The following is a 27961-nucleotide window of genomic DNA, read 5'->3' as shown; positions in this document are numbered from 1 at the left end:
CTGGGGCCATCCAGCAGTGCTGGCAGAGGCTGACGGGAGTTGTAGTTAAAAAAGGCTGCAGGACAGCAGGTTAGCGAAGGCTGCTCCACACACTTTACAATGTGACTGCATTTAGGGCAAAATTGATTAATCCAGTGGGCTGTGCACCCTACCCTGTTTTCATATGCCTAATTTTATGTATGGCATCAAGTTTATCCTGCCCTTCTTTTAAATAAAAATCAAGGCAGTGTAGAAATAGTTTAAAGCCCAATACATGTGCAATTTCTTCACACAGCAGACCCCACTAGTGTCCAAGGAAGGACGGAGGGTTTTTTAGTATATTGTACCCATGGGAGCCAACTGCTAGGGGCCGAGGGGTCTTTGCCCCCCCAATAAAATATTTGAGGAGGTTGCCCGCCCCCCGGTTGATGGGCATTGCCATTCAAATGGTTTGCGTGCCTCATGTCATGTGATTATGCAGGGCGGGGCTTACCTGTGCCCCTCCCCCATATTTTATTCAAGTTGGCACCCTTGATTGTGCCCACCCAGGCTAATGACAGTGATGGCACCCTCACTACCCACGTGAAGGAGAGCACATGAGTTGTACCAAGCCACGTTGTCCTATTAGTACAAGGGCTCCTGCCTGTTCAATGGGACGTTCTCCCTCTGTGAACCCCCAAATCTCTTCAGGTGGTTCCTTAACCCCCTGGAGCAGCGTGGAGGGGGCATGGGAGCAACCAGAATGCATGCCACCCCTTATTGGGGAAAGTCAGGCCTTTCCCCCCTTGGGTGAGTCACTTGCCTAACCCTCCCTCACAGGCTTTTGTGGAAATAAAAGGGAAGAAGGAGAGAGAACCACGCATGCTTGGAGGTCCTTGGAGAAAAGAAGATATACGTGCAAAGAACCAGAAGTGGGATGCGGAGACTTTTTCAGCCATTTTGGGCAACCTTTCAAGTGCTGCATGCCAGAGATGGGTGGGGCCAGAGGAAAATGTAGGAGGAGCAGCAAATGTCAGATATTAATTTTGTGCAGTAAATTTGTTTCTACACACAATCCTCTCTGTCTTCCTTCCAGAGAAATGAGAGGCTAAAGACACATTCATTTATTGTATTAATTATTACATTTATATACTGTCCATCATAAAATCCCAGGGTGGTTCACAGAATAAAATGCAGGATAAAAACAAGTACTGTAAATGAAACAAAACAGGAAAACAATACCCCCCTTCCCACAGACACATTTAGAAGGCTGCAGCATATTAATCAGCCAAACGCCTGGTTGAAGAGGAACGTTTTCGCCTGGTGCTTAAAAATATATAATGAAGGTGCCAGGCAAACCACCTTGGGGAGAGCGTTCCACAAACGGGAAGCCAATACAGAAAAGGCCTGTTCTCATGTTGCCACCCTCATGTAGCGAAGGTATATGAAGAAGGGCCTCGGATGATGAATGCAGAGTCCGGGAAGGAAGCAAGAACACTTGGGGTGCAAAGCTGGGGGGGGATGTCCTGAAGAAGCAGGTGTCCAATAAAGAAGCATTTGCACCCCATTTGTTAGGTTTCCCTGTAATAATCAACCATATAAATAATACAATGCAGAAGAGGATCCCAGCAATACAATCTTCACAGCCCAGGCTGATCCATGTCAGTCATGAACTGGCAGGAACCAGTGCAGACTGAAGTATTTCATGCACCTAGAGTATAAGTGCTGGGAAAGCTCTCTTTAAAAAAAAAAACCCTATCACTTGTAGCTGAGCTTTATATTTGGGGAAGTTACTTAGAGCATTAGCTATTAACATTTCAGTCTTGGTTTTAAGATATTTCCTCAAGTCTGCCCTGTTTGTAAATGTGTCGCATGCATTGCGGAGGTTGGAGGTGGGGGGGGGGAGGAGTGGAGGTGAAAGCAGAAGCTGCTCCTTTGATTTGCCATGTAAAAAAAAGAGTTTCAGTTTTCCCTCAGAAATGACTCAGATTCCTCTGAAGTTGGTCCAGCGTTGTTCTTACATTTCCTAAGGAGCTCTGAGGTAGACCAAAAGCTTTCTGAGTCAAGCAGCTGTACTGTACAAGGGTGAGGCATGTTCCCCCCCCCACTTCAAATAATTCTGTCAGGTGTTTGGAAGCCTGGCACTAAGGGAAATGGAATTTGTGACTCTCAGTACAGGTAATGTGTCCCCCACCCCTCCTGACTCTTTCATTGCTTCCAAAAAAGGAAGTGTTACACCCAATTAGCATAAGAATTACCTCACTCACATAGATTCGATCTCTCCTCTTTCACTGTCAGTAGAGATGGCACATATAACAACCAGAGCTGGTGTAAGACATTTTGCTGCCTGAGGCAGAACAGTAAGCACCATGCTCACCCTGAGTCAAGGTGTCTAGCACCCAAGACTTACCAGCATATTTTTGCACCAGAAAATCCCTCAAATGCCTTTCCCTGGGAGTAACAACACAGTAATAAAAAATAAAATATGTTTTTCTGCCCTTTTTGTGACACTCAAAATCTGCTTCCTGAGGCAATTGCCTCAATTTGCCTAATGGTAGGACTGATAGCACACAAAAGGTTGTTAATCCTGGGTCACATAAAACATTTTCATAACCGATAACTGCAAAATCAAGTGTTGATTTTAAGGTGTGTATGCAACATAACAAATTGGGAACAGTCCATGGTGGGAAATGGCATTTAAATTAAACTAAAACTAAGCACTATAGATAGATTTAGATGTTGCCAATTGGATACTGACAGATATCAGACTGACTTCCTTTAAAAAGAAAAGAAAAGAAAAAGAAAGAAAGAAAGAAAGAAAGCTAAGAGGCTGGGCCTCCTGTCAGGGGGAGGAGAGAATAAACTGGAAATGAACTAAAAATCTTTCTAAATTCTACCCCAGAATGCATCTAATTCATATTTAAATCACTTAGCAATTATGGGAAGTACTTTCAGGTTTAGTTCAGAGACTTTTGAATTAGTTCAGTGAATTTTGATCAACTGAACTTTTCCATTCCAAGCAGAGGCATTTAAGTCATATCCAGTTTGGCTCTCAGGCTTTATTTACAATAATGCACTGAAAATACATTCCCTCTGGACAATATTAAATAGGAAAATGATGACTCACTTCCAATTCTAAAAAGAGATGCTTTTAGCAGGGGAAATGTTTTTTCTATGACTATCACATCCCGTCATGCCTAGTGCCCGACAGTATTGTTATAGGAGACACTGTATTGAAGTAGGGGAGTCAGTGAGACAAATACATAGGCTCAATAGTCATTAGTGATTTATTACAACACACTTATACCAGTAGATAATCTGTTGCTGGAAGCCAGAGGATTAAGGACTAAAATGAAGCAAGTGCTGGAATGTGCATGTGTATTAATTCACCCAAAATTACGGCGCTTCCACAGTTAGCTGCTTATTCTTCCCTAACTTGGTGCCTTCCAGGTGTTTCCGATTACAACTGTGATTTTTTTTTAAAAAAGAAAGTAATGTGAACATTAAGAAAATAGCGATTCACTACTGCTTTGGGGCGCCTACTGCAGCGCCTGTTGAAATCAGCACAGCAAATCTCACAGGGAGTCTTGACGATGTGCTGTCACTCTCAGTGGGAATTTTTTGCACGTGTATTTTACATATTTTAAGATAGATTCGCTTCTTAGAGTCTATGGGGAAATGGTACCAAAAATATGTAAAATGTATTTTAAGTACATTTTACGCACAATTCTGCCTAAGACTATGGGGGGGGGTGTTGAACATAAATTACATTAAAGGTACTATAGATGCACTCTAAGTCTCCCAAACAAAAATATGACATCAGAAATGGCAATATTTAGAAACCAGTAGGCAAATATTTCAACCTGTCAGGACACACTGCTACTATCCTTAAGATGGCCTCCCACAAATAAATTAAACTTTGAAAGGAGGATCCAATGTGAAATTGCTGAATTACAATTTATCAAGAAGTTCTGTTCTATTCATTTGGGTCTGAATCGAGACAATGGTTTTATGCTCCTGCTGCTGTGAAGCCTGATTTGCTTATCTCAAGCTCTTGTTACAGAATGTACTTTTTGCATTCCATTGCCATTTGACTCCAACATCTGATGGAAAAAACTCTTCTACTTCGTGAAAGCTTATGTGAAATGTGCTAGTTTTAAGGTGCCTCAGGAATCTTTGTTGTAGTTGGTTGAAGAGTACTGTATAAAACTTTGGAAGGTGTTAGCCACTTTGTGATTGAAACTTTATAGAAGAAACTCACAAGTGTCTCAATTCAGGAAAAGCTCTGCCAATTGACTCTGTTGAATGTACAAACTGGACCATACACACATGTGTAAGCATATTTATCAGTGGGCAGGATCCTGATAGAAAGGGAAACAGAAGTTGCATTTTACCACGGACAAAATAGTGTGGTTTATGTGCTGAGAAAATACATACCTGCAGCAACAGAAGCACCACAAGGAAGAAGATTAATTGTAGTCCTCAAACAATATATGATTTAAGACTTGCATATTTTACTGTACTAGTAATCAATGGTGATTGTCTGGTGCAATTTTGCAGATCAAAGAATTTACCAACTTTGGTCCAACCTCTTCGAAATGTGCCTTAAAGCTGCATGGGATTGCAGCCTCTAGTAATTTAAAATAAAGGTACCATCCCTTCTGTTCCACACGAATTCCAGTGAGCATTTGTGTGATTTTATGGTTTTGCCACATATTTTTTTTTGTCTGCTTTGATGTTTTTACTGCCATTTTAAATGTTAGAATTTAAATGTTGTGTTTCATGTGAGTTGCTGTAACTCACCTTGGGAGGGTTTAGAAAGCAATTTAAAAAATAATCGACATGGCCACGCCCTTAGAGAATCCAGTATAGGAATAATCCCCCTCCATTCAGAACAGTCGCTCCTACAATCCTAGTCCTGATTGAGGACTAGGATTCAAACTTTCTCTGCCCCGCCTAACTAAAGGGCAATGATCGCCTTCTCCCGCTAGGCGTCCCAGACTCGTCGCAGAGAAAGATCAGAGTTTATTCAAACAGTTAAAAATATTCCATTAGCCGCAGGGGCCGAGAACTGGGAGGGGTCTGCGGAGTAGTTGCGGCTTGCTTTGCATTCTCGCTCGCCGCGCTGTCTGGAAACGGATTCTCGCCGAGAACAGAGAAGACCACCGTCATCGCGAGGAAAAAGGTCTGCGCTGGCTCTGGGGCCCGGGGGTTTGTTGGATCGTGCGCGCACGAGGTTGCTTGCGTGTAAGGGAAGGAAAGCAAGCAAGTGGCCAGAAAGAGGGGAGGGGAGGCGGGCGGCGGCGGAGGAAATCCATCCACCTGGAGCGGCAACAAAGGCAACCCTCGCGCTCTGGCCTTGAAGCCGGGAGCAAGGAAAGCGGGCTTGCTTTTGCAAGGTTGTTTGGGCGGGTTTGAATCTTCCTGGAGTTGAGCGAGGAGGAGGGGAGCAAATGTGGGCGCGCGAGGCCCGCAAAGTTAGTGAAAGCGGCTTCGGTGAGAGTGCGAGGGATGGGAGACTTCTCTTCCTCTTTGCGCAGGTCTTGGGAAGCCAAGATGCCTTTGCTTCGAGGAGGAGGGTGGGCGGTGCAGGAGCGCCGAAAGGGGCCCCTCGGTTGGGGTCAGGCTTGCAAAGGGCGGCGCGGGGAGAAGAAGGTACGAGGCCCACGAAGGTGAATGTTGTTTTGATCTCCGAGGGAGTGAGCTCGAACTTGGTGTGTGAGGGAGAGAGAGCAGAGGGTAGAGTTCCTCTTGCTTTGAAACGCATGGGTGGCTCAAATTCCTCTCTCAAGACCGCATTTCCCCCCGTTTATTTCATAACATTTTTCTTAACCAGCCCTTCATCATGCGAATCCAAGGGTGTGGAGTGCAGAAAGTGTGACAACCATTTATAAATGCAGTGAAACAAAAACAGAACGAGCCACAAGATTAAAAGGGCAAGCTGGAAATGCCAACTAAGGAACCCAAACAGTTCTGACTAAAAATTCAGACTAGTATCTTGATGTTTCTTTAGCATGAAACCTAAAGGATACAGTTGGGCTTATATACACTTAAATGTTTTCTTTCTGTTTAAAATAACTTTCTGCCTACATCCTGGCCGTCACAATAGTTAAGGGAAAACATATGAAAAGAATGAACTTCTGTACAGCAGGATTCTGCAACACAATCTGTTTTAATCTGCCTAATCTGGACCCTTCCTCCTTCTGGATAGCTGTGATAATAGTGAAGAAAATGTGGGAAACAGTCTAAAAGTATATGGCTTCTGAGGGAACCTTTTGCTATCTGGACTTTAGGCTTAACTGCATAGGCACACCTTCAAAGAGTTCATTTCCTGTGCTGTGGGGTTTTTGCTTCATCCAGTGCCTGGATTAAGGGCTCAGCCATTGGGAATCCAAGCCTTACTTAGGTCAACAAGGATGGGGCAAACAGTCAGCTGGAAATGATTTTGCTTGGGTGGAATAACATTGAGTACAGATGAGAGATTTCAGAGACTTCACCCATCATTGCCCACCATATACGGTATATGCACATTTGGCAAAAAACAGTTGGAGTAGAGTACATAGCAGGGCAGAAAAGAAATGAATATGTATTCCAGAGATATGGCGCTCTATGCTACTTTTCAGTCTGTTTAATGCATCATTTCATTTGCTGCCTAACTTTTTTTAAAAAATTAAAATGTACATGAAATGTCAGATTTAAAAAATCGAATATATTTTACTATTCAGTGTGATTTACTGGATTACAGTAGGGATTCCATAAGGCCCTTTATCTTGAAGTGTTTCTCAGGGGTGAAAGTTTTGTTTCAGAACCCATCACCAGCAAGTTAAGTTCAGTATTGAACATGCAAGAAAACTTTGCAGGGGCTCCATGTGATCTGCCTCTGTTTTAGCTCTGCACCTGTCTGACTACTCTTGACTTCTGAAGGCAGTTCTGCACATGATGAGGAAGCATGAGTGAGCCATATTACCACCATAACGTGGGAAGAAGGTACTTGCATATCTTTCTCTGCAGTGAGACAAATGCAGAAATAGTTCATATGCATCTTTTCTGAGGCGTGATGCAGGTTGCCCCTACATATGTAGCAGCGGAAGCAGGCAATGATAAAGCGCTTGTTCACTTCCTCCCATGATTTTTCTGGGAACTATATTTCACTACATTTTCTAAAGAACTGTAAATGTGAACGGTATAGAACAAAGTTGAGGAACCTGCAGCCCTTCAGAATGATGGGCATTGTAATCCAACAGTATCTGGAGAGTGACCTCCCCTGATCCAGGCCTTTGAGAGCCCCCTTTGGGCTCCAGAAGCAGCTAGTGCTGTTTCCTTTCATTCTTGCGGACACACCCTCCTCAATAATGGGAAGATATTAGACTAAAAGGAGCTTTTTCTTGCAGTGCTGCATTACATCACAGTGCCAGGCTGGCTAGGACATCCAAGAAGCTGCACCTCTTAATTATTTAATGGATTGTACAATCTTGCACGGTCTGGGGTGGGGCAGGGCATATGCTTCTTGCAGTTGTATCATTTGTTTCGATCCTCAGTTGACTGAGGAGGGTATGTGTTTATCTGCGTGTTTGTATGTGTGTGCGGGCCATGATGGAGGAAAGGAGAGGGTTGTGGCCTAGCAGGAAAAGGGGCAAATGCTCAGGCAACTTTGAGGAGAAAATGAAAAAAGAAGAGAGGACTGCAAAGGGCAGTTGGACCTGTAGGCAGTTCTGGGCAACTGTATCTAGGATCTTAGAACAAACAAAGGCAAAAAGTTGCAGGCTGCAGTGGAATTTCCTGGCATTGACTGTCAAGGGCTGGAACCGAGCCTTAAAGGAGCAAAGTCCATTTTTTAAACAATGCAGGCCATAAGAAAGTCAAGTTTACCTGAGTTTAGAGTGAAATACTGTAATGAATCAGATTCTGGGTCTTGCATTGGGGCAAGGGTTCTAAGGTAAGAGATGTCTGGAGAGCATGTTAATTTCCGGACCAAAACATACATCTCTTTGTGAAAGAGGTTGTGAAAGAATAACACTGTTTTATTTATTTTTAAAGGTTAGACACATCATCTTGCTTTGGGTGGCACAGGCTTCCTCTGTGAGTTTAGGAGAGCTAGTCTATGTGTAGCCTTGGTGCCATGCAGAGTTTGCTGTGGCCTGAACCTATCACATTTACTGGGTTGAAGCAAGCCTAACTGATTAGTCATTAAACTACAATCTTTTTCTACAAAGTACGCCCCAACTTATTTCAGAGGAACCTGCTCTTGTGTAAATATGCATAGGATTGCAACTGGTCTAGACCTAACTTGGACCATTCCCCAGGTTGAAATGTGGATACATAGAGAGCACATTTTCCTAGACTGGGAATGTCTGCACCTTGCTGACCTGGAGGCTTTGTCCCAAGTGTTAGTGGGTGGGCCAACTAAAGGAGTTCATCTCTCATTCTCTGGTCCTCATCTTTTTAGGTTCACTTCTGTAGTCTTCCCATTTTATACCATTCTCAGTTCCTTACCTTTGTGGATTCAGCCTCTTGTGGCAATGGAAGAAAGTGTGTGGAGATTCCAAATACGAACAGGCATATATTTCAAATGTGCAAATTAGCTTGCACATACTTTTAGTATTGGCTTGTACCCTCCCCTTTATGCCTTTGTTAGTGGCAATTGATCAGCTGAAATAAAATAAAGGGCATACTCCCTTCCCATTTATATATTAAAAATGTCTGGTTGGCTGCAGGTGATTCTGAGTCACTATAGTTGAATGGCGATTTACAGGCTTGACACACATTGTGACCAGGCTTCTTTAAGCATTTACTTTAGACTGGCTTAGGTGGGAGGGTCTGATTGAAGGCAGGGGTAGCAGGCAGCAAGAGGCTCAAGACTAGAAAGCAAGTATTTACCACAGTGGGGCCCTGAACTTCGCTTGGATTTCAGGATACGCCACCAGTCATCAAAATTCAAAACCTGCCGTGATGTTGTCAGCCTTTCATTTGCTCACATTAAACTTAGTTAAAAATTAATGGGGTTGTGGGAAATCAATGTAAGTAGGCATGGACTATGTCAGTGGGTTTTAAAAGCAAACAAACTTGGAATAAATTCAATAGGTTTTCACAAGAAAAAGACTGCCTGCCATGTTAAAATTCTAGCTGCCTTCACTTTGAATATGTAATTGCTTTTGGCAAAGAAAACATGTGTTTAAAAGAAACATAGCTGATTTTCCACCCCCTGCTCTGAAGGTTGTGTAACAGAACGGGATTCTTGATGGAGTAAACACACACCTCGTGCCAGCATTTCTAGCATGCCATTTGCCAAGTTGCATTCTTGGGGTGCTCATAGTGTTAGCAATGGGGAATCACAGGAGCAGGCCCTCACACTTGTCTCTGCAGCAGTGCAAGGCTCATTTTTTACTTATCCATTTAGATGTGAAAATGTCGAACCCAAACTGATTTTTCTTTAAAATGACACACTTGTGTGTGTGTGTGTAAGGGAAGTTGGATTCCCTCTGGAATTTGCTATCCCATGCAATCTGTTCCACAACACTTCGCAGCTTAAACCAGCCCTGTTCCATGAAATGTGCTCCGCCCATCCTCTCAAAAACCATGTCCTCTGACCCAGGAACATTATTTCCTTTTGTTCCTAAAGGAAACATGCTGCCCTAGGACTGCTGAGTACAGCTCCCACAGAGAGTGCTGGAAGTTGCCCTAAAATAGCATATGGGCCTCCTGCAATGAAAACAAAGCCAGTATTAATTCCAGTTTGAGAGGAGCCACTCCTGCGGGGCAGGCTTGGACTTTGCTGCTAGCCACACAGATGGCTAAAGAGAAGCCAGTGTAGCAGAGGCAGTTCAGCATTGCATGCTGGAAAAAAGGCCCACAGTTCCCAGTGGTAATATAAACCTTAAGCCTATGGCCTACTGCAAGACCCCAAGCCCATCCCCTCAGTCAACATGTGGCAAACCGTCTCTTGGCTACTTGTTCCTGCTTCTTTTGCACCAACACCCACCTTCCCTCCCACCTGCCAGGGCTAGAAAAACATCTTTTAAAATATGACCTTGAACTCTGATAGAGTGGTACCTTGTTACTCGAACGGCTTGGCTCCCGAACACCGCAAACCCAGAAGTAATTGTTCTGGTTTGCGAGCATTTTTCGGAAGCCAAATGTCTGACGCGGCTTCTGCTTGAGTGCAGGAAGCTCCTGCAGCCAATCGGAAGCTGCACCTTGGTTGGCACACGGTTTCAGGAGTTGAACGGACTCCTGGAATGGATTAAGTTCAAGAACCGAGGTACCACTGTAATGTATTTTTCTTGCTGGATGGAGGACAGAGGGGGTTGTGTGTGTGTAGAAATTGGCCTACTGTGCAAAGATAAAATTTACACTAAGTGCTCTGCCTGCTTTTGCCTCCGTTCTCACTGCCTGCCACTGGCATTATTATTATTATTATTATTATTATTATTATTATTATTATTACTCGGAAGGTTCTCCAGAATGGAATGCAGGCCTTGGACTGAGAAAAGTTCCCCACCCCTGTGTTAAGCCAAACCTTGGCTTAGCTCAGCGTGGTGTGGGAGTAAACAGGACCCGGGTGGAGCAAAGCACTGTCTGGTTCAAATACATTGCAAGGAAAATCCATATTCTTACAAGTTCTGTTCATCCAGGAATAAACTGGGTAGGGAAGGTAGAAATCATTCCCCACATATTTCCCCACTTGCAGTGGTGGCTATTAAGAGTCCCTGCATTTAAACCTACATGCCAAGCAGGAAACTTTACCCTGGGATGCAGCAGCATTGTGTTGCCTCAATATTTTGTTTTGTTTTTTCAAAAAACAGGAAAGGAATTGATTCTTGTTTCCACTTAGTAACAGAAACCAGGGTAAATTATTCTGCCTGTGACCAATAACTATAGCATTACCTTTTGACACTATAAAGACATATAGGAAAGGGGTTGTTATTTATAATAAGCAGTCAATTTACCTTTTTCAGCCTGTTTCTTTGATTCTGAGGGATAGTCAACATAAGTGTATATGATTCTATATCACCTTGCAGAACCCAAGCATATTGATGGTTAGAGGTGCTGGGTGTCAGATATCAGTCTTATGCATTATGTCCTCTGGTGATTTCTGGAAGAAAATGGAAGATAGTGTTCATCATGTTTGGTTGTCTATTGAAACATTTTATGATTTTATAATTTAAATGAGTCTGCTTTGGTAAAACTTAAGACATTTATTGAAAGTATATTATTGGAAGTAAAAAAAGAATTACCGGTAGGTTGTATCCAATATTTGTCACACTCCATTATTGCCTTTAATTTCGGTGGGTTCTTAACTTAAACCCATTAATTTCAGTGTGCCTGCTTTGAGTATGTCTAACATTTGATGCAGCTGGTTACTGCCAAATACAGCCAGCTGTATTTGATTGTATATTCATTCATTCTCAGTGGAGAGCAAAGATCCTTATTCCTCTTATAAGACCCAGTAGCTCTCGGAGCAGTCTTATTTTCGTCTTTGTGAAATAAATTCCTGTGTTTCGGTTCAAATACAGTTCACCTGTCCTATTTCAGAGACATGGGGGTAGCTGGGAAGTGGAGGAAGAGAAAGATGGCCATGTTCTTTCTCAGTCTCGAAAGCATTTTTTAAGGTGGCAGATAGTGCAGAGGCTTGAGAGAGGGATAGTTGTGTCACTTATTCCCCATTTGTGTTGCAGAAGACCATGTCCAGTGGGCACCTATGACTTGTGCAATTGCATTCAGTATGATGATAGACATGGTCTGTCCACAAAGTGTGGCATTTTAAACATATAAGGTATTCTGCTTCAAATTACTGGGAAAATGAGGGCAGGATCCTGCACAAGTAAAAAAGAAACAGCTGTATGTTTCTTTTGTGGAGAAAAAGTGATGATATGGAAAAGCTCTAGCTGCCTGCAGTAGTTCCTGCTATGAAACCTCTGTGCATCCAATGTATAGTGTCTGTTCAGTCACTGCACTGCTTTTGTGTTCAATAGATAGATGTCAGCTGAAAACAAAGGGAGCAACACAAGTGCTTCTTTTATGTGAAATTATTTAGAATCCTGCTGCTTAAAACAAGAAAGAAAAGAAAAGAAAAGAGCCATTTAGCTACATTCACTTTGATAGGCACTGTGTATAAGCATTTTAACAGTGCGGTAAACTGTGTACTGATCCCTTTGTGGGAGTGCTTCCACTACCTTGTGGAAGCAGAGGTGGCTAATTAGTCCTCCAGATATTGCTGGACTGACATTCCTATCAAACCTGACCAGCATGGCCCAGTGGTCAGAGGTGATGGGCTTTATAGTTCAGCAACATCCTGAGGGCGACGGGTAAGCCAGCCATGCTGTAGTGTAGAGCAGTGTTTTTCAACCAGTGTGCCGTGGTACCCTGGGGTGCCTTGAATGATGGTCAGGGGTGCCACAGTCAACACTGGCCTCTATCCTTCTTTCTTTCCCTCCCTCTTTTGATGCCCTCTTGAGTTTCTGCCTTCTAAAGGCTTGCACAGCTGTTTGTTGTGGCAGCCCTGCTGCTGCCACTGCTGCTTCATGTTCACCTTTGGCCAGTCTCTGTTGGGCCACTGAGCCTGAGGGCATCCTCTGCCCAGGTCCCTGTGGGGCAGCATGAGGAGGCACATCTCTTTGGAGCACGGGGGAGAAGTGGCTGCCCAAGGACACCCAAGGAGACAGGAGAGGAGGCTGAGAGAATATTCCACGAGGGAGGGTGTTCAAAAAGGAGTGAAATGCTGCTAGCTCTGCAGACAAGGGGTGACATAACTGGGCTTCTGAGCCTCACAGGGGTTCCGCAGAAAGAAAGTAGTTGGTCAAGGGAGCCGTGGACTCAGAAAGGTTGAAAACCTCTGGTGTGTAGAGGATTTGCTATGGGAACTGGAACTGGGCTGACTGTGTCAGTTCCACATTCAGAGAAATGTGCTTTCCACAGTTTTGTTGCAGAGTTTAGGTGCTGCTGTGCCTTCCCTCCAGCATTGGCGTCTGGCTTGCCAATAAACTGCCTTTTTAAACCACCCTTGTCTTTTTGTTGATGGACTGCCCATTGATTTCCCTCTGATGTATACAGAGAGCTCTTCAAAGCAGCTGAGCAACAATTTTGCTGGGTCCTCTCAAAACTATGTGGCGCTGGGAAGGTGGGGAATATAGGGAGAGGGAAGCACTTGTGTTTTTAGCAACAAGCACTGTTAATTTTGGTTCCCCGGAGGATTAATTTCAGGATCTGGTTTAGTTGGTGGTTATGGCTGTTGTAGCAACAGAGCCGGGAGGGGAGCTTGACTGAGAACCATCCTCTCACTGGCACTGATGCATCTTTATTCAGAAGTAAGTCCCACTCGTTTTAGTAGTGTTTACTCCAAAGTAAGTGTGCATGGAATTACAGCCGTGGTTTTGGACAATGCAGTATACTGCACCCCCAACTCTGAGCAGTCCCCTTCCCTTCCTCTGGAAAGGATAGGAATGAGGCTTCCTATTTATTAATAGTGACAAATGTGCTTGGATTTCAAAATGGAAGGCAGGGAAACTTGTGTAAATCTGTCCACGGCTTGCTGTAAGAAAGGAACAGAAATGTGGCTGGAAAAGTGGTCCCTGGCTCTGCTGCAAGTTAGTGGCACATCCTGAAATTACATTTGCATCCATTTCTGGTCCATTCAGATTATGGTAAATCATTGGTTTCACGGCTGTTGATAATGTGTATTCCTGCTCTTGGTGTGTGCTAAATGTTCCTCTTGTTAAAAAGCAAGGGCTCCCATCTCTGCCAGCGTGGATTGGTGGACCCAGGCAGCTCATTTCCAGCAGGTTCTGCTACATTTATTTAATATATTTATATCTTGACTTTCACGGGCGCCAGCTTGGGGCCCAGGCCTTGTGGGGCCTCGGAGATCATGCCTGAGTCCTCGCAAGACCTCCCAACGCGACTTCCGGTTTGTACCGGAAGTTGCATCAGAGCCCCCAGGCCTCCTGGGCCTCCTATAGTTGGCACCTATGTTGCCTTTCCATCATTTGATGTCAAGGAGTGTCTCCACCCCCATTGTTCAACCCAGACACTGAGGTCCAGCGCCGAGGGCCTTCTGGCGGTTCCCTCACTGTGAGAAGCGAAGTTGCAGGGTACCAGGCAGAGGGCCTTCTCGGTAGTGGCGCCCACCCTGTGGAATACCCTCCCATCAGATGTCAAGGAAATAAACAACTACCTGACGTTTAGAAGACATCTGAAGGCAGCCCTGTTTAGGGAAGTTTAGGGAAGTTTTTAATGACTGATGTTGTAATGTATTTTTAATCTTCTTTTGGAATCCGCCCAGAGTGGCTTGGGAAACAAAGCCAGATGGGTGGGGTATAAATAATAAATTATTATTATTATTAAATTATTAAGGTGGCTCATGTAAAACTATCAAATCATGTTAAAAAGTTGACTTATTTTTTAAAAAATGCATTTAAAAAAGCCAATAGAGCCAAACACACCAAGACTACATCAGAGAAAGGGAACAAATTAGAGGCAGCAATCTTTAGGAAAATGCCCAAGAGAAATGTTTTGAATATGCTTGCCATATAAATGAGAGTGGAGACGTGCTAACTCTGTTTCTTTGGGAAGTGAATTCCAAAGGTGGGATGTGAAAAGTAAGAAGGCCCTGTTCATGGTCACCAGCCACCTCAACTCTAAAGAGGTGGGAATATGAAAGCTATGTCCTCATAAACTCTAGCAAGGAAATCTCCATCCCTGTCAATACATTCCTAATCACACAATCAGAATCCTGTGTATTAAGCAATAATTACATGTCTCCCTGTTTCGGTTATGAGTCACTATCTTATTTCTAGAACTCTTGCCTCTTCACTCATCCACCATCAATTTTCTTATGCCCAAGATTTCTCTTCATCAGTGTGCATTTTTCTTAGGTGTCCGTTTATCAGTGAATCTCCTCCTTTTATCATCTGTTTCCTTCCATTTGTCAGTATTTTCAAGAAGTATTTATAGACTAATCTTTTGCTCAGGCCTAAGTTGTGTGACTCACTTCCTCAGTTTTCCTCTTAAGCAGCCAATTCTGTGACAAAATAAAGGGCACTAATGATTATGCACTTAAAACAGACAGGAGGGATTTGTGGACAACTTCTGCTCTCAAGCTGACTATTTTAGAAGAGACATCACACAAGGAGAGCAGAAGTTGTCCACAAGTCCCTTCTGTCTGTTTTAAGTGCATAATCATTAGTGCTCTTTATTTTGTCACAGAATTTGCTTTGCTTCTACGGAAAAGTTGAAGGCTTCATTCCCTGGGGCAGCCTTTCTCAACCTGTGGGTTCCCAGATGTTGTTGAACTATAACTCCCATCACCCCTAGCTAGCAAGGCCAGAGCTCAGGGATGATGGGAGCTGTAGTCCAACAACATCTGGTGACCCACAGGTTAAGAACCGCTGCACCTGGGGCAAGGGGTAGGCGGGGCTGTAGCTCAAAGTGGGCAGGGCCAGAGCAAGAGGCCCTCCTCTTCTTTCTCCCCCTCCCCCTCTTCCTCTCACCTCTCTTTCCCTCACTACAGAAAATCTCCTCACTCCATCCCAAGGCAATTAGACTTGAGGGAAGGGGAGAAATTACCAATTCATGCAAATTTATATCCTGACTTTCACAGTCATTTTGCATCAGAATCCACAGCAGGTTATTTCAGCTTGTTTTTAACTCTCTTCCTAAAATCGGTGGTCTGATATTTTCTTTCCTCCCTACCCAGCAGCAACACACAGTAGTCCTGCATTAGGGCTTCAGTTGCAAGAAATTAGCTTTCCTTGTGAAAGTGCCTGGAGTGAGGCTGGGTTTAGCAAAGTTAGGCCAGATCGAAAAGGGTTGTGTTCCTGAGCCTCACTCTTGACACTTCACTGAAAGACTCTAGTCCTTTTTTATTGTTCTTCTCATCTCAATAACTGTTGAAGTGGCTCCTGTAAATCAATGGTGCAAAGTACTTTTAGAATGAAAGGAGCTTTATTTAAGATGATGATGTTCTATGCAGTGGTGTTTCCATCAATCACCCCCTCAGAGAGCTGTCTTGGAGGCTGACTTCCCAATATAAACACAACGGAGCCAACTGTCTCTCTTGAGGATTCTATAGCACTCTCTGTAAGATGATATTATTGAATACACAGAGGATCTTCTCTCTCTCTCTCTCTCTCTCTCTCTCTCTCCTACACACACACACACACACACACACAGGCTTTGTCATTAGCTAAACAGTTCTCTAAAATATGCTTGGTTGAGGCCAGAGATAATTCTCCTTAAACTCTGCAGATTGTGAAATAAAATCCTTTCTACTGACCAAATGCATTTTCCCTTAGCTGTGGGTTTAAAATAGAGATCAGCAACTGGAAGACCCAGGGCCACATCTGTGCAGCTGAGACCAGAGCCATAGCTCAGTGGTAGAGCATACAGAAGGAGCCCTCCATTAAATCCTGGAGAGCTGCTGCCAGTTTCCAGTGCTGAGCCAGAGGAGCCAATGGCCTGTCTTGGTATAAGGCCGCTTCCTATATTTCTAGAAAACAATTGGTGGCAACCACAGCACTCCCAAGGAACAGGATCCAAATTCTCAGAACTAGGCCTCAGCCTAGCCCTAGACCATCTCAGTGACCCAGAAAAGAAATCGCATTACAAATATGCCCACATGCCCCACGCTTTGCCCCCTGAACTCACTGGGCTACACATTTAACACATTTAGCTTGTTAACTCCTACCATGCTCATTATACTCCTTCAGCAATGTTATTAATGCAGCAAACCTTCCATCAGAGCCAGTCTGTAGGGTGAAGGAAGAGATTTTTGAGCCTGCACAACTGCTCCAGTATCCTGTTCTAACAGTAGCCACTCAGTTGCCTCTGGGAAGCTCAAAGCAGAACCTAAGTGCATGAGCACACTCCTAGTGGTTTCCAGAAATTGATATTCCTTGTGCCATTGTTTCCATCAGCACCCTTGCTTCCTTAACAGTCATTTCTTTAAGGATTGTTAGCTCCAACCCCCCCCCATCTAGTATTGCCTCAGAAAACAAAAGTGTTGTGTAGTTTTGTGGGAAGTGACACTAAACCTGTGTTCTGTGGCACAAAACATCATTGTAAGTTTTGATGTGATAACACAATATCTGTTTTTTGGGGTGGGGTGGGGAGAGGTTAACTGTGAACCTCAACTGGAACACGTCAGTACCAACTAAGATTTATGGAGGCTTTTTGATATTTTGTGATATAAAACACCACACAGCTTTGGCAATACCTATTTTGGGGTATTGTTAACACTCCTATTCCTTTGGGCCACTCAGACCCAGAAAATACACTGAAAATGAATTATAACCCTGCCTTCTTTTCAAATGCTACTCTTGACACCTTTTGGCTTTACACTAAGCTGGTCAACGCTGAGGACTAGCCCTGACAAATTGGATCCTATTCCTGGCAATGCTGTGACGACCATCAGTTATGTAGCATCATGGCAATGGCAGCCCTGTGATGACTGCCTTTAGTGCTGGTTTATAGAATACCTGGGAAATAGTTCCCTGGCAACTTCTTTCAACCAAAGCCCTGTAATTTTACTCCAACTACAGACACACTATACCTTTAAAGCACATTTGAAGCACATTTTCTGCCTCAAAGAATTCTGGGCACTGTAATCTGTTAATGGGTTGCTGGGAATGGTAACTCCATGAGGTGTAAACTTTACAGCCCAGAATTCTTTGAGGGGGGAAATGCATTTTACAGGTATAGTGTGTACACATGAATGCCTCCTATTGCAACATAGGGATAACAAATGTGAAAAGTTCCTCCTCGCTCAGTGTGTATTTCTCCCAAGCTGGTATAAGATTGGTCAGGCTTGTGTGTGTGTCTGCTTTCCAAACTGTTTAACATTCAGTTAAGCTCTCTAGGAACCATGCATTTTAGGCATTGGAAGCCATATAAGAATCAGGTGGCTTGTGTCTGAGGTTCCTTTCTTTCCCACAAGCGTCTTGATAATAGAGGAATTAATTTAGATGGGTTCAGGTTTGTGCCTGTCAATGGCAGCAGTGTTTCCCCAAATATTTGGTCTTAAAACTGCAGAGAACATATTTGCTCTTCATAGAGCAAGTCATGCAGACCTTGTTCAGGCAAACTTCCTAATGTCATCAGGTGCAGTTTGGCAGAGTTTTAAAAAACCAACCAAAAAGTCCAACGGCATCTTAAAGATGAACAGCTTAATTGTGGGATAAAGATTATAATAACCAGGAGTCTTTGGCAACTGTTTGCTTTCTATGGATCTCTCAAGAAATCTCTGTAGAAAACAGGGACTGTAAAGTCTAAGTGAGGGAGCACTGTGGGCAAATCTTACTTTTTTTGGGTGGGAGGGAAATCATGGTCTTCTGATTGAGGGCAAATTTCCATGACCTTTTCCTCCACCTCCCTGTTGGCTCATTCAAATAGTTTACAAAGCCGACATGGGTTAAAAGGCAAGCCCTAATAATGTTTGCATGAGTTAGTCTTGTATTTGAGAGCAAGGAAGAGTGGTTTGTGGCTTTTGTTTGTTGGTAAGTGTGCAGGCTTACTTTTAAACATCCCTGCATGTTAGTCCATGAGTAGAGCTGCTATCAGCTCTGTTTTTAACTCTGTGGAGATACTGAAGGGTTTTAGAACCACATGTCTATTGTCTTTGCAAACAGTTATTTTTGTCTGTTGTTATCTGATGTAGACACTTTCTTAGTCATACAGAATTTGCAGAGTGCTCATCATAAATATATGACCTTATGCATGTTTCAAGACTTGACTAACAGTTACCTAACATTTTTATTAAGGATTTTTAAATGTTACTATTCAAAAGAAGTCCAGAGACCAGGGTAAACACATTTTTTAGAATTGTTATTTATTATTGTGGCTTGTTATGTTTTTTTGAGATCATGGGTGCTGTACAGAGAATGATTAAATTGGTTAGTTTGTTTTAACCATTTTTGTTGGGGTTTGATGTTTTTGAAATTGTTTTAAAGGGTTAAATTATGCTTGAGCTGCCTATAAGTTAAGAATATGATGAATAGATGAAGAAATATTTTGTTTAACATTCTGTTGACTTACTTGTCCTGCTATCTTTTTAAAAAACACCCTCCAATAAAATTATATACTGGAATGCATTAGGCATATCTTGCAATAAATATTTCTACTTAGGGTTGCCATATGTCTGGAATTTCCTGGACATACCTGGAATACTGCAGTTGGAAGCAGTATCCGGGTGGAAATTGGCAAAACGTCCGGGAAAATCTGGATGTATGGCAACCCTAAGTAGAAATATTTATTGCAAGATATGCCTAATGTATTCCAAAATAGCTCAACAACTTTTGTGTCTAATTTTTTTGAAATATGGCAACCTTATTTCTCCTTCAACCATAGTTTTAAGCCTTTGGTCAGGTTCACACACAACGTGAAACCTTTTTGGGCACAGAAACACATTTGAAATTGAAGAAATTGCTGTTGGCATCACAAAATACCCATTTCACAGAGGAAAAAATGGTGATGCTTTCCCTCAAAAAGAAAACCAGACAAAACATTGACACCCTTGCCAAAAACAAATGTAACACAGACTAAATGTGCAGGCAGCCTCTGCCCCCCCCGAAAAAGAGCTTTCACTTTTTGGGTTGGTAATGCTCAGTTTGTGCTATTTTTGTTGACTTATGTTTCCGTTTAAATGTAAGGATTGCTTGGCCTTTGTTTCCTAAGGTCCTGTTTAGTGTTTAGATCTAAACTCAGGATAGGTTAAAGCAGAAATAGCTTCAGGACCTACTTTCTTTGTTCCTGTACAGGTTGAGACAAGTGTATCTGGCAACATGTGTGTGACTCAATAGATGTATATAGTCTGTAATTATATGTTTGTGTGAACAAATGGCTTTGCAGAGCATATGCATGCTTGACATTACTTGGGGAGGAGCCCCCAAAGTAGGTGTAATACAGTGGTACCTCGCAAGACGAATGCCTTGCAAGACGGAAAACTCGCAAGAAGAAAGAGTTTTCCGTTTTTCGAGGTGCTTCGCCAGACGAATTTCCCTATGGGCTTGCTTCGCAAGATGAAAGCCCATAGGGAAATCTCCGGGGACAGCGGGGAAGCGCAGCGCGTCTTCCCCACTGTCCCCGGACCTCTTCCGAAGGCTGGCGGTGGGGCGGAGAGACCTCCTCCCCCCGCCAGCCTTCGGAAGGCTCCTCCGAAGGCTGGCGGTGGGGCGGAGAGACCTCCTCCCCCCGCCAGCCTTCGGAAGGCTGCTCCGAAGGCTGGCGGTGGGGCGGAAGAAGAAGAAGAGTTTGGATTTGATATCCCGCCTTTCACTCCCATTCAGGAGTCTCAAAGCGGCTAACAATCTCCTTTCCCTTCCTCCCCCACAACAAACACTCTGTGAGGTAAGTGGGGCTGAGAGACTTCAAAGAAGTGTGACTGGCCCAAGGTCACCCAGCAGCTGCATGTGGAGGAGCGGAGACACGAACCCGGTTCCCCAGGTTACGACACTACCGCTCTTAACCACTACACCACACTGGCTCTCACCACACTGCACCAGCCTTCGGAAGGCTGTTCTGAAGGCTGGCGGTGGACCGCCAGCCTTCAGAACAGGTCCGGGGACAGAGGAGAAGCGCAGCGCACCTTCCACTCTGTTCCCGGACCTGTCCTGAAGACTTGCGGTGGGAGGAGGGTTTTCCTCCCCACTGCCAACATTCAGAATGCTGTTCTGAATGTTGGCGGTGGGGAGGAAAAACCCTCCTCCCACCGCAAGCCCTGGGAACAGAGGAGAAGCGCTGCGCGCCTTCTCCTCTGTTCCCGGACTTGTTCTGAAGGCTTGCGGTGGAGAGAAAAGCCCTTCTCCGTACCGCCAGCCTGGCAAGCGGTTTCCATAGGAACGCATTAATTGATTTTCAATGCATTCCTATGGGAAACCGTGCTTCGCAAGACAAATAACTCGCAAGAAGAAAAAACTCGTGGAACGAATTAATTTCGCCTTGCAAGGTACCACTGTATATGTGACTGGAGAGTTAGAGCAGTTGAGAGAGAGCTGGGCCCTACCCTTGTAACAGGCTTTGTGTATGTGGCTTGGAAAATCACTTTATCTCACTTGCCCATGCCTAATGTTCATTGTGAGTTACAAAAATGCTTAAAAACACATGTGTGTGCAAATGTGCTGTATAAATGGGTGGACAAAAGGTAGATTGGAATCAAGTGGTAGATCTTGTGGGATAACCAGCCTCTTAGAACCAACATGCTCCAGTCTAATTAGCACATGAAGGGGTTAATACCATAGAGTGAGCTGTCCTGCCAGGCTTAGCTAGATCAATTCTCCCCCCCCCCCACCTTGAGAGGAAGGTAATCAAACCTGTTGTTCCCCTTCAGTCTACCTGAGAAGCTCAGCATGGAACGTGATATGAGCTGTTTGCTCCAAGCCATTCTTCTATTCCTATCCCAATAATTTATACTTTCACCACTATAACCAAGCTAAGTTTTACTGCCTGTGTTTTCTGGCTGATATATGGAAAAGCACATGAACCTGACCTTTGAAGAGTTTCTAAATCCTACTTTAACTTACCAAACGTGATCTTTTTCTATGCTAGGGGGAGAAGGGAGCTTTGGGAGGAACGTAGAAGGGCATCTCACTCCCTTTCTGATTCCTTTTCCTTGCTTAGCTGGTGAATGAGGACCCCAAAAGAATTACATGCCTGCTTTCATTAGCAGAAAAGCTGATGGTGAGCATGAGGAACTGCGGTAATTTCCTTCTCTGTGTATGCATTTGTAAGTAACAAGATGACATTGCCTGCAGGATCTTTGTAGTCTTGCTAATAAAGAACATCTTGAGATATGTATAAACAGCTCCAGAGAATTCTGCATGTTATGCTTTGCATGGTCTTGTGCAGCCAATAACTCATTAGGTGAATGAGAACAGAATGTCTTAGAATGAAACACAGGCTGTGTAGAAAGAGGGGTGGAACCAAAGAGCACCCCAAATCTAAACACTTCCTAAGTTTGGTGGAGTTTCATTGGCCTCTGCTTGTCTGGGCACACTAGTGAGGTTTTGTAGCAGTAGGTTGATGTGTGGGCATCTATGTCTTGGCATGTGGTTGGGTTTGCTGGCCTTTGTGATCTCTTTCAACTCTGTGATTCCTTTTTCCTGCAAGCCTGAAGTTGCAGGCAGAGAATTTATTAAAATATTTATATACTGCTGTATCAGAAAAATGTTTGCAACAATATAAAAACATAAAACCAAACAATAAAATCATATCAAGTTAATAACAAGTTAAAAGCAAAAAGAAATGAAAAATGGATTGAAATGCTGTGCTGAGGCTCACAGAGAAAATTCTGCTTTCGACTCATGGGTCAACCACTATCTTAAGTGTGAGCACTTCTGGTTTTCAGACTGAGCATAAGTTTGATTTGAGGATGAACCACCTTACCCTTTGAAGAGGGAGAGGTGCAGTTTCTCCTAATAGTAGTTCAATTCTAATTTCCTTTCTCTGTAAGCAAAACAGCTCACTAGGCCTAGATTTGAAAGTTGCCAGTTGCAACCACATCCCTCTTTTTTACAGCCCTCCTTAAGATATAGCGGCATTCCTTTCCTATGGCTGCTAGAGGAGAATATTATTATATTAGGCATCCATTTTGTGTAACTACAAGTGAAGTGCAAATTGAGTGTTTAGTTAATAGGTTCACTGCCGTGTTTCAGTTGATCTAACCAAGCTGTTGTGCCGAGACAGTACTGTTGCAAAGTTGACTTTGTGGTAGCGCCCCTTTATGCCTAGCTGGTGACTTGTCACATAACCAGTGTGCCAGTGCTCATCCCATTTTTTTCTTCAGCTTTACACTTTGTGTTTGAAGTCAGATTTGTGTGCACAGTGATGCAATGCTATGTGAATTAAGGTGCGGCAGGGATGGGGCGGGGCTAGGCTTGATTGAAAGGGGAAATAATGCCTTGGGTGGTTTTAAACTTGCAATCTCCTGTGTTCAGACTGAGGCAATGTGCCTAAAGCTAAAGGGATCTTTGCCTCCTTTCTTCTGATAAGCAGGGACTTGCAGTGGTTTCCTGAACTTTGCCCTTGATTGGATCAACACTATGAGTGCAGTGAAGGATTTTGTGTGCTCTGCAAATGTAGGCTAGTACATTTCTATTGAGTGCAAATAAGAGAACACCCTCAAAACCCCACCTTTCCAACTCCCCTTGTTTTAAAGAGAAATTTCTAGCCCCTACCATTGTGAAAATGTATAGGCAGTCATGTTGAATCAAAGAAGTTCAAGGGGTGGGACCGAGCAAGTTTTCCAATTAGTGGGGTGAGGTTTTTTTGTTTTTGTTTTTTGGTGTGTGTGTTTTTTGCAAAAGCAGAATAAGCAATATAATCACTTGCTGGCTTTGCCTAATTCACATAGGTTGCAGAACCCAGATTTCCTTGGAATGGAATGCAGGATACTAGAACACAAAATTCTGGGCTGGGAATTTTAGTGCAGCATATACAGCTCTGGTGCTAGATAGTCTGTTCCTGTGAGTTGTGTTGACTTTGCATTTCCAGAGCACTGTAGAAAAGACTGATTCGTTCCTCTTGATGGAAATGAAAAGAATATGCTAGCAGTGAAGTGGGATGGTCTGTATAGCTTGTTTAATTTCCAGTAGTACTTTCCTTGGGTTGCTGATTTAAATGCAAGAACAGTTTCGTTGTTCAATGAGATGCTATTCCTGGCCAGGGCCAGTGGAGACAGCAATGATTGTTCTATGACTCACTGGCCATCCGTCCTCCATAAATCAGCATGCTTCATAAACCTTCTGCTGTTCTCTGACTACAACACTAAAATCGATGGGAGAGCCCTCTTTTAGCACCTCTTCACAATCTTGTTTGCTTTACTAGCAGTGCTATGCAACTCGTGGAAGATGGGGATGGGACTAACAAGATCCCATGTAGCTTTTAGAGCTTCGTGAACATGTGGCTAATAGACCAGTTCAATAAGCATTAATCAGAACCCAAAAACTTCAAATTGTGTTTATTATGTACACACAGAAGTCTAGTCAAGCTACCCACATATTTTAAGCATGTTGGATCAGAGTCATGCATAGCTAAATGCTGTCCCTCACTGGGAGAGAAAATATGAGAACATGGTTAATGTGCAGTTGAGTGCAGCTTTAAAATGGAAATATAATACTTTAAAGCAGCTGGTAGCATTTACTTTTGGGTGTCTTGTTCCATAGTTAACATGATGCTTCCAACTTCTTCCAGCTGTGACATGTCCATACAAGGGTTGAAAGAACTGATTCATGCACTGTGATGGTACATCTCATCATAGATGTGGCCTCTGCTGCACTGATCTGGAATCAGCCCAGCAAACTGCAATCCTTACCAGCATTCTGCAGGGGCGAGGAGAGGTACAGACTCTCGTTCAGAAAAAGGTCAACCAACCAAAATGATCCAAGGAGATGAAACAACTGCCCTGTGCGGAAAGGTTGCAGTGCTTGGAACTTTTTGCTTAATAGAAAACTTGCAGCCATTTCTCCTGGTAACCACAAGAAGAGCCACAGGCCTATCTAGCCTAACGTTCTGTTTCTCAACAGTAGCCAGCTAGATGCCAGTTGGAAGTGTAGAAACAGGACACTCACCACCATAGCAATCTCCCTCTTGTGTTCCCAGAAGCTGGTTTTCAGAGATTTATTGCCTCTGGTACTGGATGTAATATACAGGCATCACTACTTGCAGCCATTGATAGTCTTATCCTCAGTGAATTTATCTAATCTCCTTCGAAGGCCATCTAAGTTGGTGACCATCAATGTGTGTTGATCTGTCCTAAATCCATCACCGTTCAGCTTCACTGAATGACCCTGGGTTTCTAGGATTATGAGCGGAAATTTTGCATCCTTCTGGGACTGGGATGTGCATTTATCCATACTGTATAAAGGTAATGGAAGTCATCCTTGCACTGCGTATGTACCTCCAGGGAGTAGGGGGCAATTCAATCATAATTGTATCCATGAAGAGCTGGGTTTGTGAGAGGTTTGTAGACCGGATGGCAACTTGCCTTCTGAGATGAAGGTTATAGGCGCCACCCATAGTTTAGATAGCCTGTTAGATTGTGCAGAGGAGGAAGTCAGTGTTTGTGTGAGCAGGTCTGCACCAATGAGAAGGAGAACTGTAGTTGTGCAGAACTGGAAGGTAACATTGAAGACTGCAACTTCTGAGGTGGTAGCTTTCTCTGAAATGCCACCGTGTTCCATGTGCAGGGTGAGTTAGTTAAGTGAAACTGAGCTGTCTCTATGTGTAGATGAGATGGTTTAGATGAGATGGTTACACAGGGAGAAAGATTAAGGTGTTTGGGGCATTGGGGAATGTTTTGGGATAAGCTGGGCCTGTACCACTGAGAGGGGATCCTCTGCTTGAAACAGAATGGAACCAGATGCCTGGTGCTTAACATCAAAAAGGTTGCAGAGCATCTCTTAAACAGACCCTTGGGGGGAAAGCCCACGGAAATGGGAGGGTGTTCATTTCAGGATGAATCATCCCTACAGGGTGAGGATGAACAGGTTTCTGATCATCCAAAGAGAGGTGGGGTAGAGCTGGACCATGAGCAAGCAGCAGAACATGAAAGCCAGTCAAAGTGCCAGACAGGGAAAACTGTAGTTGCTAGGATCCTGGTTTTTTTGGGAGGGGGGGAGGGAATCATGACAGCAAAGCCAGTTTATTTTTGTAGCACGTATGTCTGTTTCAATTGTTGATATAATCTGTTATATCTATAGATAAACAAAAGGATTTTGTTTTTTGTCCTGGGGACAGTAAATCTCTCATCTTATACAAGCAGTATATCCCGAGTGGTCTTGGTGGGGGAGCAGTGGATGAGAGTGGGACCTTTGAGGACCAATGGATGCCTCTGAAGCTCCTTTTTATGTTTTGGCAGAGCTGTGCGGTAATTTCTCATGAAGACTGGGCTGTCAGGAAGCCAAGGAAGGAGCCTTGTTGTTCTCTCCCTTTTACTATCTTGGATGTATGCTGTCATCTCTCAGCCTCTCCCCTTTGCTTGTGAACCCTACTTGCTGCCAGCTATGCTGTCATATATCCTAAGAGAAAAAGAATAAAACTTTCCTTGCATAATTGGGTAAAAGGGACAGACTGAGGGACAGATGGCTCAGACATGGAAATATTCGCATTCTGGGAATCTCCTCCTGCCCCCAGTGTCATGTACCAGTTCCTGAGGAGGTGACATAGCTTCCGAATCATGTGAGGGAGGAAAAAAGGGAAAACTTCTTCACCAAACACTTAACTGCACATGAAATCTAGGAGTGGGCTGCTGTTTCTAGCTCGACGTCATTAGGGGAACCTGAGCAAGATGATTTCTCATATGCCTGTGCTCTGGGTTTTTGTGGTTTTCCAGCACAATCCAAGGTGCTAGTGAAAGCTTATAACAAGGATGGGGGGGGTGGCTCTCTGGATGTCTCTGGACTCCCATCAGCCCCAGCCAGCATGGCCAGTTGTCAGGGTTGTTGAGGGGAGTTGTAGTCCAACAACATCAGGAAGACAACAGGTTTCCCCATTTCTGGCTTATGAAATTTTGGATAGCCTGAACCTAGTCTACCTTGAAGAAGACTTTTGGCTATATGACCACATACCTGCTAGCCTCAGCAGGGGGCCATAGATTGGTGGAGATGTGCCCTGGCACATAGTGATCTTAACACCAGCGGTAATAGTAGGGAAAGGGCTGTAGCTGAGCGGTAAAGCATCTGTTTTGCATGCAGAAGGTTCCTCCAGGGTCAGTCCCTGGAGATCCACTTCTGGTCAGTGTAGACAACAGATGGACCAGTGGTCTGACTGGGTACAAAGCAGCTTCCATTGACCTGTCCTGGAACTGACAGGGTGGGCTTGCAGTATTACCAGCCATGTTTTTCCCCTTATGTGTTTCTTAAGTTACATCTTGGCAATGCCTATTAAGAGTGGTGGTTGAATACAGAAGAAAGCCGGTTGACAGTTGCACACTGGGTGTCAAAGGGGGAAAGGGTTTTCTAACAGAAGTCTTCCCTTTTCTTGAAGCTTTTCCACAGCCCTGCTAAATTGCGACAATGCGTGACTACTCTGAAAACAAGGAAACATGTGGGACCATCTGTCTCAAATATCTCCTCTTCATCTTCAACTTCTTTTTCTGGGTAAGGAGCCAGCTTTAACAATTTTGCTGATTTGTACTATGAATTTGGGAGTATCCGGGAGCAATGGGGCGATTAGGATGACTTTTAATGCTCTTCTGCATGATTTAAAGAGAACAGCCAGTCTGCTCCAAAATTAGCAGACAGTTGGAGCTTAGCTTCTAGCTGCTCCTTTATTTCTCAAAAAGCACAGCCATATTGAGGTGAGTGCTAGGTTAGAACTTCTCCCTGATAGCTTTCTGAAGATGGGGTGTTGGTGGCATAGCCATAGGGGAGCATTCCACTGGGTTATCCCCAGATTGTCTTCTGAAGTGGTAAGTTCCAGGAGGGCTGGAGGCCCTCTACACATACATAGGCCTTTCTTTCTTCCCATAGCTTCCGTCAAAAGTGACCATTAGAAATCTTCAAAGCAGTGTCATAGGCAAGGATAAGAGTGAAAAGGTACTTCACTTGAACTTAGATCCGCATTGAGATCAGCAGGAGCCCCTCTGCCAAGGGACCCTGAATCAGGCCTTGGTGATCCGCCACTGATGAGGCAATAGGTGGTTCTGCTAGATAATGGTGCCTCATGTTTTCTCTACCCCAGCTGCATTTAACTCATTATCTTCCTTTCTCTCTTAAGCTGGCAGGTGGAGCTGTGATGGCAGTGGGCATCTGGACCCTGGCTGAAAAGAGCGATTACATAAGCCTCCTGCAGTCCAATACATACATGGCAACAGCCTACATCCTGGTGGTGGCAGGCGTTGTGGTCATGATCACCGGCATCTTGGGCTGCTGTGCTACATTCAGGGAGCAGCGGAGCCTCCTGAGAGTGGTGAGTGTTCTTTGAGCAAGGGGGAAGAACTCAGTGTAGGCAGGGATCGACATGGAGAGCCATGGTAAATTGTAGCAGGGAAATAGGGGTTAAGACAGAAAGAGAGAAA

General features: G+C 43.9%; 1 protein-coding gene across 3 annotated transcripts in view; it reads left to right on the top strand.

Moving 5' to 3' along the window:
* The first annotated feature begins 4997 nt into the window (after positions 1–4997).
* CD151 (CD151 molecule (Raph blood group)) overlaps positions 4998–27961 on the top strand; it is a 41559-nt gene continuing 18595 nt past the window's right edge. Inside the window, exons 1-3 of one of the 3 annotated variants that reach the window (XM_053394775.1) lie at positions 4998–5143; positions 26940–27041; positions 27661–27852. In XM_053394775.1, the coding sequence (XP_053250750.1) occupies positions 26958–27041; positions 27661–27852 (276 nt within the window). In that variant the 5' untranslated portion in view covers positions 4998–5143; positions 26940–26957. Of the gene's footprint in view, positions 5144–5265; positions 5358–26928; positions 27042–27660; positions 27853–27961 lie in introns of those variants that run through there. The other 2 variants (XM_053394784.1, XM_053394793.1) reach the window with 2 other exon arrangements.

Source organism: Podarcis raffonei, chromosome 1 (genome assembly GCF_027172205.1).
Source record: "Podarcis raffonei isolate rPodRaf1 chromosome 1, rPodRaf1.pri, whole genome shotgun sequence".
Classification (NCBI taxonomy): Eukaryota; Metazoa; Chordata; class Lepidosauria; order Squamata; family Lacertidae; genus Podarcis; species Podarcis raffonei.
The sequence above is the reverse complement of the archived record's forward strand: the minus strand, read 5'-3'. Positions and strand labels throughout refer to the sequence as shown.